Below are 12,582 nucleotides of genomic sequence, written 5' to 3' on the forward strand. Positions count from 1 at the left end.
GATAAACCTTAATCCACATATCCCTCTTAACAGCACTGTGAAGTGGGTACTAATTGATAGCACCATCCCCATTTTACAGATGAGTAAATGAGGCATGGATAAAGAGCTTGCTCCAGGTCGCTTGGCAAGTAGGAGTTGGAACTGGGTTTCAGTGCCAGAGCCCACGGTGCCCAGAAACACCCCCCAGATCCTCAGAGCATCACCTTTTCACTGGGAACTGAAACCCAAGACTCCCCAGGACCCTTACCACCCTCTCCGGGAGTGGTTTCTGTTTCTCTCCCAATACCATGGACCTGGGGATGGGAGAGATGTCTTTCTTGCTCTTCTTTGTAACTTTCAGACTATTCTTCCCTCCTCCCTGCAAAAGCCCCCGTCTTGTACCCACGGGTGTCAGCCTAGATGTCCTGCTCCCCCTCTGTGTCATAGGCATCTACACCCCCCAACCCGGGTCACACCCCTCCTTCCTGGAAGAGTTCAGTTCCTGCCTCAATGTCATGACACTACTGCTCCTGTCTTCATTCTTGCTGATTTCAGTATCCACATATCCACAGAGATGGTCTAACAGTCTAGCCCCATGGTTCTTTGACACTACTCAACCTCTCACTCCATGGAAATGCCCTAGACCTTAACACTACCAATAACTGCAATCCCTTCTTAATCTCAACATCACCCAGATCATTTTCCAACAGCCAGTTCCTATCTGTAAACTCACACCCTCTAGGACTCAAAAATTCTTCTACCCACTGGAGCTCCAACAGCTTTCACCGTTCCTCGCCCTTCTCATGTTTCATTTCTCTCCTTACGTGCCTTAAATTCCACGGCCAGTCATTAAAATTACTCCTTTGCACCTTCAGTCCTCTTGTTTCATTCTCATACTTGCTTGGGAAAACCTCTACCCTGGTTAAAACTGCCTGTGTGACTCTTTCACACCTGTAAGCACACAGATGGATACAGTTGAGGGAAATGCACAGTAAGTCTGGCTGCTCTTGTTGGAAATTCAAGACCGTGAACCTCAGTGGGCCCCTAGAGCTGCCCGTCAGTCCTGCTACATTCCCCTAACCCATTCACTCCTCTGGATTTCTGCTTCTACCTTTCTTCCTGTTCTCAAACAGCCCACGTCTGCCTACCACCAGCATCACACACTCACCTGAGACCTTGTTCCCTCTCTTACTGAGAAAACAGAAACTGTAAGGAAAGCATGTCCACAATCTCCACCAGCACTCCTGCTACCGCGGGTCAGCTATCCGCCCTCAGCTCTCAGCAGAGGCCAACTTCTCTCCTTGGGCACTAGTTCCCAACCCCTCCTACATCCTCGCTTTGCTCTGGTGATCCTGCATCTCTTACATCACCAGATTTTTATTTTCTATTGGATCGTTCCCATCAGCATACCATGCGCAGCTATTTCTCCCTTCCTAACCACTTCCACCTCTCCATGCTCTTCGAAAGAGTTGCCTGACGCCCCTGGCTCCAAATCCTCTCCTATCATTCTCTCTTGCGGCTCTTCTAGTCTGGCCACCGATAACCTCCACGTTGCTTCAACTATGGCTCCTCCTCAGTTCTACTCTTACTTGACCACATCAGCACAACTGGTCCCTCCCTTCTCCGGGAAGCATTTTCTTTACCTGGCTTCCAGGACAGCACCGTTTCCTGCTGTTCCTCCATCCTCACTGCCTGCTCGTCTCAGTCTCTTTTTCTGCTTCCTCCTCATTTGACCAACTTGTATATATTAGAGCAGCATTGCAAGGCTCAGAACTTGACCCTCACTCTCCACTCCAGTGATCCAGTCCTACGCCTCGAACCGTCATCTGTCTCCATGCTGGCAACTCCCATGTTGTGTGTCCAGTCTCTCCTCTGAACCGCAGACGCATATCCAGCCGCCTGCCTGGCATGTCCACAACCCAGCTCCCGGTCCCCCCGCCGTCCTGCACTTCCCATCCAGCACTTCCTGTCTTTTTCATCCAATGGCAGCACCTCCAGTTGCTCAGTCCACAAGCCTTAGTCATCCTGGATTCCTCTCTTTCACGCTCCCCGTTCAATCTATCAGCAAATCTGGTTGGCTCCACCTTCAAAATATTGCCAAAATCTGACCACCTCACAGCTCTCTTCGCAGTCCAGGCTACCACTATCTCTCTCTCTCTCTTTTTTTTTTGCGGTACGCGGGCCTCTCACTGTTGCGGCCTCTCCCGTTGCGGAGCACAGGCTCCGGACGCGCAGGCTCAGTGGCCATGGCTCACGGGCCCAGCCGCTCCGCGGCACGTGGGATCCTCCCGGACCAGGGCACGAACCCGCGTCCCCTGCATCGGCAGGCGGACTCTCAACCACTGCGCCACCAGGGAAGCCCGAGGCTACCGCTATCTCTTGCCTGGGTTGCCACAGAGTCCTCCCAAATGACCTCTCTGCTTGCCCTCACCCCCATTTATTCTCAGTGCCAGGGTCAAAGTGACCCCTTTAAAACATGAGTCACTTCATGTCACTCCTTTGCTCAGGTACCCCCCATGCCCTTCACTCTCCCCTGTCCAGCCACGCCGGCCCATTAGCTTTTCCTCTGCTCCAGGCAAGCTTGCACCACCACTACTACCACCCCCAGGCTTTTGCTCTGCCTGCAGTGTCTTTCCCCCACGGCTGCATGGTCTGCTCCCCTCTCTTCAAGTCTTCGCTCAGATGTCATCCTCTCAGCGAAGCCTTCCGCAATCACCCTCTTTACAATCCTAATCTCACCCTGACCCCTGCACTGTTTCTCCCCACTAGAATCCCACGAGGGAGGGATTTTTTTATCTCGTTCACTGATATACCACCAGCATCAGTCTAGCACAAAGCAGTCGTTCACCAAATATTTGTCGAATGAACAAGCCTACTTCTCTTGAATGGGAGTGAAGAATTTCTAGGATGTGATGCAGTCTGGAGCCAAAACAAATGATCTTTTAAAATCAGAGCAACCTTGCAGATAAGTCCCAGCAGCTGCTGGTCACATCCAGCTTTTGCTCGTACTTTCCGCTCTTACCCAGGCCTGAAGAATACGGATGCCCGTGACCACGAGCTCTGCATCTGAGTCTCTGACTCACTGTATTGGCTCACGACCGTGAACAGGTGTTGATCTCCCCGGTTCAAGTTCTAGGTGAAACAGGGAGTCATTGCTGTGTGTCAGGCACTCTGCCTCCTTTCCTTACTTAGTCTTGGGAGCTATTGCCTTTCTTGGAAAGTAGATGAGAGAATCGTAAGACGTTAAAGATGATCGTCAGTGGCCCTATCTGCGCGGCACCCCGTGATGCAGTGGTTCCACCCTCTAAACTGAATCTTTCCTCTCTGAGACCTTTGTGAGGCTTGTTCATTTATATACAAGAAAAGCTTCACAAAGGTAGAAGTAGGAAGGCCCATTGGAACGACTGCTTTGTGTATTTTACAAGTGGTACAAAATAAATACTCTCCCAGGGAATCTGGGCTCTTCTGTCATCTTGGCCCTGGGTTTGAGGAAGTGGCGTCTCACGGCAGCAGTCTGCAACCTATTTGTCACACGGGACCGGCTTCATGGAAGACAATTTTTTCGTGGACTGGGGGCGGGGGTAGGGCATGGTTTGGGGATGATTCAAGCACATACGTTTATCGTGCACTTTATTTCTGTTATTATTACATTGTAATATGTAATGAAACAATTATACAACTCACCGTAATGCAGAATCAGTGGGAGCCCTGAGCTCGTTGTCACTTGCCACTCACTGATGGGGTTTTGATATGAGTCTGCCAGCGACTGATTTATTATGGTCTCTGTGCAGTCAGACCTCTCTGCTAATGATAATTTGTAGTTGCAGCCGCCCCCCAGCGCTAGCGTCACCGCCTCAGCTCCACCTCAGATCATCAGGCGTTAGATTCACAGAAGGAACGCGCAACCTAGATCCCTCGCATGCGCAGTTCACAGTAGGGCTCCCGCTCCTATGAGAATCTAATGCTGCCCCCATCTGACAGGAGGCGGAGCTCAGGCGGTAATGCGAGCGAAGGGAGCGGCTGTAATTGCTGGCCCGCTGTTCATCTCCTGCTGTGTGATGTCCCACCAGGGGGTTGGGGACCCCTGTCTTAAAGGACAGGGCTGCATGCCATCTCAGGGCTGAGCCTCCTGCCTTGATCATTTATAAGCTCAGCGCACCCCTCCCAGCTCCCCGGCAGGCTTCTGCGTGTTGCATAATGGGGGAGGGGGTGGGGCTCATGTTTGACCTGGAAACCCCTCTGTTCACCAGGGAGCCTCCCAGGATGACTGTCTTGCCGGGCAACCTGAATATGGTGGAAAAGTCCCGGAACTTCTCGGCTGACGACTGCTTCCACTCTCGGAGCACTGTCCTGCAGGGGCAGCCCTTTGGGGGTATCCCCACTGTGCTGTTCCTCAACGTTATCTTGTGGGTGGTGAGTTCTGGGCAGTGCAGTGGGCAGACAGAGAGGTCTCACCCAGGGTGGATGGTCCAGCTTTCACAAGTGATACAAGGGGCCCCAGCTGTCCGTGGATGCCAGCCACAGTGGTGGGAACTCTCTGAATGTCAGTCCTGCCCAGGGAGGCCCAGGGTGGGTGGGCTTGGAGAAGAGGAGGCTGCAGGAGCAGTGGAATCCCTGATTCTCTTCCTTGCACCCTTGTCCAAAGGTCCCCCTGGCCAGTGCCCTTGAGCCTCCCATCTGTCCCCTGGATGATTTATTCAACGAGTGCTCTGTCCACTGTTCTAAACATGCCACCAGCGCCTTCATTCAACCACTCTGAGCATCCACTCTGTGCTAGGATGCTGCTGGGCACTGGGAATCTAGAGTTGCAGAAGGCATGACCCCTACCCGGACAGAGCTGGCCACCTAGGGGGGAGCCCCTGGGCACCTCAGGGACAGTCTTCCCCATGGGAATTCAGGGGTCAGTCGAGGGGAAGGCATCCATGAGCTCTCTTGCGCCATATTGCTTTTCCTGACCTATAGGTCATCGTCTTGGTTTACTCCTTCCTCCGGAAAGCCGCATGGGACTACGGACGCCTGGCTTTGCTGATACACAACGACAGGTGAGGAGAGGCTGGGAGTCGGGAGTGAGCTGCTTGCTTCATTGGGGGTGTGCTGCCGTGACCAGGACACGGCTCTGACCAGTGCCCAAACTGCACAGGTGTCTCGTCAGCAGGTGGCATCTCATTACCACCCCTGCCTGTGTTCTAGCCCTCCCTGCATTAGGGTGACTTGGAGAGCAGCCACCTCTGGGCACGAGGCCACTTTTTTCTCAGATCTCAGCCTTTCTGGATCTCATGGCTCCCAAGATGCATTGGCCACCTGTCTGTGCCCAGAGCTGTGTGCTCAGCAAACACGTTGAGGCGTGTCTGCTACTGGGCAGGAGGGGACCACAGCCCTCAGCCCAGGGAGCAAGGCTGGCACCTAAGAACTTTCTCCTTTTCCACCTCCGCACTACCCTTCCTGGCCGGCAGCCTGACCTCGCTGATCTATGGGGAGCAGAGCGAGAAGACGTCTCCCTCGGATATTTCCCTGGAGATGGAACACAGGGACAAGGTGGGTGCTGGGGTGGTCCTGGGCCTGGTGAGGGCAGGGGCAGGGGTCCGGGCATCTGCAGGAAGGAGCGGGTTCATCAGCTGGGGCTTTGCAATCAGCCACCCAACCACTCCTAGCAACGTGACCTTGGACAAATGCCTCCACCTTGCCAAGCCTGTCTCCCCATCGGAAATATGGAGACACTGACTGTACTTGCCTCCTAGGGTGCCGAGAAGGTGGTGGCAGTAAGTGCACGAAGGAGAAAGGGAGCAAGGAAGGCCCTCCAGAGCGATGGAGTGGAGCTAAAGCGCTCTAGATGGTGCTCGGGGCTGGTCCGAGCTGAACTCCAGAAGAGAGGTCTGGCTTGCTGTCTCCACATCCTCACCTCCCTCTCACCCTGAACCCCTCACACGTGGCTCCCACCCAGACAGCCCCAGGGCCACCAACGGTCCCATGCGATGAAATCCAGTGGGCTTTCCTCAGTTCTCATCTCTCAGAAACACCTGAGCCTGCGGATCATCTTCCCTCCCTTTTTTTTTTTTTTTTTTTTGCAGTACGCGGGCCTCTCACTGTTGTGGCCTCTCCCGTTGCGGAGCACAGGCTCCGGACGTGCAGGCTTAGTGGCCATGGCTCACGGGCCCAGCCGCTGCGCGACATGTGGGATCTTCCCGGACCGGGGCACGAACCCGTGTCCCCTGCCTCAGCAGGCGGACTGTCAACCACTGCGCCACCAGGGAAGCCCTCTTTTTAAGTTTTTTAGATAGCGTATATTTTATTTTAAAAAAATATTTATTTATTTATTGGCTGCGTCGGGTCTTAGTTGCGGCACACAGGATCTTTCGTGGCAGCGAATGGGCTTCTCTCTAGTTGTGGCCTGCAGGCTTAGTTGCCCCGCGGCACGTAGGATCTTAGTTCCCTGACCAGGAATCAAACCGGCATCCCCTGCATTGCAAGACCGATTCTCAACCACTGGACCACCAGTGAAGTCCCTGCATTCCTTTTCTTCAGCACTCTTAACCCAGTCTGTGATGATTCCTCATCTACACAGTTAATCTAGTGTGCCCACTTCCCCCACTGAGAGCTATACCGGTCCTACTCCCCACTGTCCCAGCACCTGGTCCAGCCTGTCATGTAATTAGTATCTGATATGTGTTTGTTGGAAGCAAATTTTCATCCCTCCAAGAGACCTGGTCCCTTTACCTGCCAAGACCTGCCCCTGACAAGAATGGGAGCCTCAGACAGGTTCACGTCCTGGAGGTTTCCTCTGTCGAATAAGGACAGTAACACCTACCTTGCAAAGCAATTCTCAGATTTAGCTTTAGAAACATCACTTCAGGTTTGTGTGGTTTTTTTTTCTGTACAACGACATTTTATTTTAAAAATATCTAGAAGATAAATCATGATGGCAGCAGTGGGGTAGTCAAACAGAAGAGGGTAGGAATTAGACACGGAGGAAGAGTGCGCTGAGGTAGCCCCTGCAGGGCCCCAGGCAGATGGCGAGGCCTCAGCCAGGCTGAGTGGAGTGGGTGAAGTGAACAGGTCTCCTCATAGCACCCTCAGCAAGTCAGGGCAGATGTGGCGGGAGTGGGGACGATGGAGCCACCGAGGTGGGTGCAGTGAACTGACCGCTGTCACTCAGGCTTGTCAGCTGAGCTGGCTCCTGGGAGCCTGTGGCCATTTCCACGGGGTGGGGAGAAAAGGAGAGATGTGTCTGCTTCTCAGGCCCATTGTTCGGCTGCCAAGTTTTCTGAATGGTTTATGCCTTTCAGAGGTACAAGATGTATGCAGGGGAGTGTGTGTGTGCGTGTGTGTGTGTGTGTGTGTGTGCACGTGTGTGTGTGAGAGAGGGAGAAAGAAAGAGAGAATATGGGTCCATACCTGGTCACTCACACATCTGTGTCCATGTGCCTTTCATGGGTACATAGGCCACACTTCTACTCACTACCTCTGTCCTCCCACTGATACTCCTCCACTCTGCATATCCACTAGGGCCCGTCAGCAAACCTGCTTGCTCCCTTAATGAATTGCATGTTGGCCCAGAGGTGGGAGGTTAGGAAAGACTCCCCATGTAGGGAAGGGGTGGCCAGACTCTCAGCCCAAGTCTTGTCTAGCAATTCACCCCCTCCCTGGGACTTTCCCAGTCGCCACTGCCACCATCATGCCATTTCCCGTCATCGCTCTGCCTCATACCCGGGCTTTTATCCCTACTTTAGTTCCCTAGGATATAGCTGGGGAAATGGTCCCCCCACAGTGGACATTCCGGATGGGCATTCCCACTGTCAACCCACCCAGCACAGGGAGGAGGCCTAGAAGGTGGGCCTTACACCTAAGGGAGCAAGGAACCTCCTTCTGTTTCATGTTTGCCTGCCCCTCATTTTTTCCTTTTGGGAAATATGCCTTCCCCAATCCATGTGGTTCTGGGGCACTATCAACCAAGTGGGCCTGCCTGGGTCGCTGATGGGCTCGTGACCCAATCAAGAGCTGCAGCCTTTTCCAAGGTTTTGCCAAACCCCCTGGGATCCCAGAAGGAAGCATGCACCAGGGTAACTGAAGCAGCTACCACATCTGGCAGCTTTCAGAGCTGTGGCCCTCTGCCTACCCTATGCATACAGTTCCCGAGCTGACTGCCTCTCTAGCCCCTCCCAGCCCCCGGCTGAGGCCACCTTTTCCCACCACCCGGAAACTCCAGACAGCAAGACCCTGAGAGAAATGTATAATCTACAGGACCCCCAGATGCAGAAGAAGAAACCCAGCTCAAGTTAGCATTATAACAAAAGGGTGATGTGTGGCCTGAGTGCGGGGAAATCTAAGGGAAGCAGCTGCTTCAGGTACAGCTAGATCCAGGAAGTCCAGCATTGCCACCAGGATCCCCTCTGTGGTCCTCTCTCCTCTGAGCAGCCTTTTTATCTCAGACAGGCTCCTGCATGTGGCATCAAAGACTCACCAAGCCCCGCCAGGATGCCTGGTGTTGACCGAGATGCAAGAACTCAGAGGAAGACCCTTCTCCCAACACCCATATCAGTCCCCTTAAGAGCATTTTGCTTGGCCCCTCTTGGGTCATGTTCCCGTTGGTCAACTGACCACTGGTAGCAGACACCTTCTTGACGGACAGTCCACCGGGCCACATGCATAGGGGAGGGGCATTTCCCAGAAGGAAGCAACGAGGGACAGACAGAAAGCAATTGACGTCCACCCCAAAGTCCCTTCTCTCCCTCCAGTCTGAGGCCCACCCTCTAAGCCACCACTCGCTGTAACAGGATGCCCGACTTCTGAAAAGACATCTCCCTCAGCACCGATTCCAGTCCAGACCTTGCCGGGGGAGGAAGCCCCGGACACTGCCTCACTGCCTCAGATGCCCCAGCGCTGGGTTTTCTCACACTTTCTCTCCTTTTTCCCCAGGGCTTCTATTCCTGGTTTTTCAACACCATCACCATGAAGTAAGTGCCTGAGCTTCCTGAGCCTTATCTGGGGGAGGGTGGGGACAGGGTCTCCTGCCCTGCAGGACCAGGCCTTGGGCCTAAATTCTGTGCCCCAACGTCCACTCCCCGCTCCCCCTGCCCACCGCAGCCCAGCCCTGGCAGGGGACGCTTTCCGGTGTTCCATGCTTTTATGAAGCCCACACGAGGAAAAAGAAATCCTTCTCAGGTACTCTTTGCTTTACTTCCATGAACATCATTCCTCATATTTGCCTAGATGGAAAAAACAAAAACCACCAGGCGGAAGGGCAGGCTTCCTCTCCCAGCCTCCATGCCCATTACGGAGGGACAGCCCCTGGCCCACCACACCTTCTGGATCTCTTTAATGTGAGACCCCACTTGGCAAGGAGAGAGACCCCGAGTCATCTGTCATCTCCCGATGGCCTCATACCAGCCAGACGCCTCCGCAGAGCAGACACCTGTCAGAGCTCCATGCCTCCACACACATGCACACACACGTGCATACACACTTACATGTGTGCACACAGCTGTCTCCACCTCAGAGCGCTGTGTGTTCCTGGGCTCTCCCTAAATATCCCCCAGCTGGCCTGCCCTGCCTGTCCTTCGAACCCCTCGTCCAGGGTCCGTCCTTTCCTGGTGATGCCTGCCTTAGGGTGCAGCCTCAGTGCTCCCCAGAGGCCGCCTGCACCAGGGGCCTGCCTGGACCTGCACATCTGCTGCTTTGCCAAGGCCCTTAGGGTTTCTTCCTTCATGTACCTCCATGCCCACACCATTCAAGGGCCGTGCTGGGAGCATTCAGACATTGCCGCAAGATCCCATCCACCCACATGAGCTACACCAGGGCACCTGTCTTTCCCCAGACCTGTTGAAGGGCCTGGGACCCTTTGGGGGCACAAGATACCATGACTGGGCCTTGGGAATCCAGAGCTGGGCTTGGGACCAGCAGCCTCTGGGGTTTGAGCCCCAGCTCCACTGGTGGAGGACTCCCCATGGCCTTGGCCTCTCGTCTTCGTTCATCGTTCACCAGAGTCCCGAGGAAGTGATACAGCTAGTCTGTGCGTGGGTGGGAATCCTAGCCACATGTTGGGGGAGTGGAGGGGAGACTTTTATTTCTTGACACCTTCTCTGGTTTTGCTTTGTTAATTTTTAAAACGTGCACAAGCTTGCATAAATACATTTTTATTAAGAGAAACCTATACCTCCAGTCTCTCATGCCCCTCTTCATGACCGCCCTTTCCTGCAGAAGCCAAAGTCCCAGTACACAAAGCCCACTCAGTCTAGTTAGAAAAACATGGGTTGACAAGACCTGCTACACATGATTGATAATGGGGAGAGCATAACTGCTGGGCAAAGGGCATTTGGGAGAGCGAGAAATTAATTCCAATTTGGGGGTTCAGAAGAAGCATAGTTTTGAGCGAGGCCTTGAGGAATGGGAAGAATTTTGACCGTTGTGATGTGGAGGGCCCATCAGAAATTAAGGACTGCATGAGCAAAGGTTTGGGGCAGAGATGGGCAGGGAGTGTCCAGAAATGGTAAATCTTCTGGTGTGGCTAGAAACAAGAGTACATAGCAAGAGAGGGGATGAAAGATTGGGCCGGAAGGATCAGCTGGGATCTTGACTACCATACCGAGAACCTTGGCTTTTGATTTAGAGGCAGCAGGGAGCCAGTGACTACTTTTGAGCGGGACACTCAGGTGATGTCTGTTTGTAGGCAGGGGCATGAGGGGTGAATGGCAGTAGAAAGAGTCCAAAGGCAACGTGAGCAGCTAAGAAAGTTTTTCCAGTGTCCAGGTGAGAGGTGGTGGTGACCAGGGAAACAACGCGGAGGAGACGTGGGGAGGGAGATGATGGGGTAACAACAGTCAATGGGTTGTTTCCACCTGGCTTCCACCTGGTTAGGAAAAAGGGAGAAATCGAGGTCTGGTTTCTGCGGAGGGTAATAATACCACCAGTTGGGAGATGAGGAGATATGATGAGTTGGGAAATTAATGACATAGGGCCAGGGTGAGCATGTGAGTTGACCGCAGGCTGTTGCAAAACAGGATTAAAGCTTAGGAGAAGGGTCGGAGCTAGAGATTTAGACTTGGGATATGGGTGCACAGAGGTCGTAGTTGAAGTCATGGGAGCAGACGGGACACCCAAGGGAAAGGGCCCAAGGAAGAGACCGGTTGGGACAAGAGGAAAAGGTGGCAACCTCTAGGGCACGGGCTCACTGAAGCCAGGCAGGCGCGAGGTCCAGACAGGGTGTGGTCAGCAGCCTCCAGCCCTACAAGGTTGAGTAGCATGAGCGCTCAGCAGAGGATGTCGGCTTTGGAGATGCGAATCTCCACTGGGAGCGCAGTTCCAGGACGAGGAGATGTCCAGGAAGTAGAGGCAGAGAATGGAAGCCATCTTTTTCAAGAGGTGGGTGGGAGCAGGGAAGGAAGGATATTGGATGGAACTTGAAGGGAAACTGGTGAAGGAGTGGATGCTTAAGGAGTTTCTTGGGGTTTTGTTTTTTAAGAGCAGCAAATGAGCACTTGAACCTGGCTGTAGTTGAAAGGGAAGGAGTGTGAGCGTCTGTAGAGACAGATGGATGTTAATTTAAAGATGAGACAGGTAGAGCAAGTCTCCAGCAAGAGATAGAGGAGAGGAAGTGATTAGAGCAGAGATGAGCATTAATTGTGAGTAGGAGAAAGAGTGATGCCTGGAATGTCATGGGGCCGGCACTTTAAAGAGTGGCAGGAAGAGAACAGAATTGAGTAGAGGAATATGTATAGGCAGACTCAAAAATTCAGGCTTCCCTCAGAACTGTAAGATAGGCTGCTGAGTATAACCTGCGCTTCCGCTTCCGGTGCAGATGGAGCAATGGGCCCAGTGGGGAGGCGGGAATTGTCAGCCCAGAAAGGAGATTCTTGTGTTCTTCGTCCCGTCCAGCCCTCTGCTCCCTCCACCTGGTTGGAGGCTCTCACCCTGCCTCTGGCACACTGTTTCTATCAGGTGAGCAGATCTTGGCACCCCAAGCCTGCAGGGGGACATTCCCCCATTCTCCCTTCTCACCAGTTCTCATCCGCCCCATTCTTGGGATTTAATTCTCAAGTCCAAGGCAGGAAGTATTTTAACTGCTTGAAGTTAAAAAAAGGTTGAGAGCTCTAAATAATTACCTAAATGGTGATACTGAAAGCCTTGAAGATATGCTCTTTGTAATATTGTTGAAAAATAAATCTGAATCCTGGACTGAATGCTAGAAGTTGCATGCAACCTTCAGGTCTGATCAGAGGGCAAGGGTGAGTAAACTATGGCACACGTACAGAAAAGTGCACAAAAAATGTGTCCAGCTCAGTCATCACAAGCAAAGCCTATACAAGCACCATCCCGATAAAGAATTAGAACATTGCCAAGACCCCAGAAGCCCTCCTCCTTCTCCCTCCCAATCTCCTATCACCTCCCGCCTCTCCAAAGGTAACCAGTATCCTGACTTCTAACTCTGTAGTTCAATATTGCCTATTTTAGAACTTTGTATATGAAATGATATGGTATGTATTGTTTGTGCCTGGCATCTTTCACTCAACGTTGCATTTGTGGGGTTCAGATATGGTCATTCACTTTTATCTCTGTATGGTATTTCATTACATACATATAATGTGATATATATAGCTCACTATATATATA

At 52.8% G+C, this 12,582-nt stretch overlaps 1 protein-coding gene across 6 annotated transcripts in view; it reads left to right on the top strand.

The window, feature by feature from the left end:
- Positions 1-12,582, top strand: part of TMEM63C (transmembrane protein 63C) — a 72,091-nt gene that overhangs the window by 33,227 nt on the left and 26,282 nt on the right. For all 6 annotated transcript variants that reach the window (XM_032621570.1, XM_032621571.1, XM_032621576.1 and 3 more), the window contains 4 exons: positions 4,230-4,392; positions 4,942-5,021; positions 5,433-5,514; positions 8,893-8,930. In XM_032621570.1, coding sequence (XP_032477461.1) covers positions 4,243-4,392; positions 4,942-5,021; positions 5,433-5,514; positions 8,893-8,930 — 350 coding nt within the window. In that variant the 5' untranslated portion in view covers positions 4,230-4,242. The remainder of the gene's footprint in view (positions 1-4,229; positions 4,393-4,941; positions 5,022-5,432; positions 5,515-8,892; positions 8,931-12,582) is intronic.

This window comes from Phocoena sinus, chromosome 2 (assembly GCF_008692025.1).
Source record: "Phocoena sinus isolate mPhoSin1 chromosome 2, mPhoSin1.pri, whole genome shotgun sequence".
NCBI lineage: Eukaryota > Metazoa > Chordata > Mammalia > Artiodactyla > Phocoenidae > Phocoena > Phocoena sinus.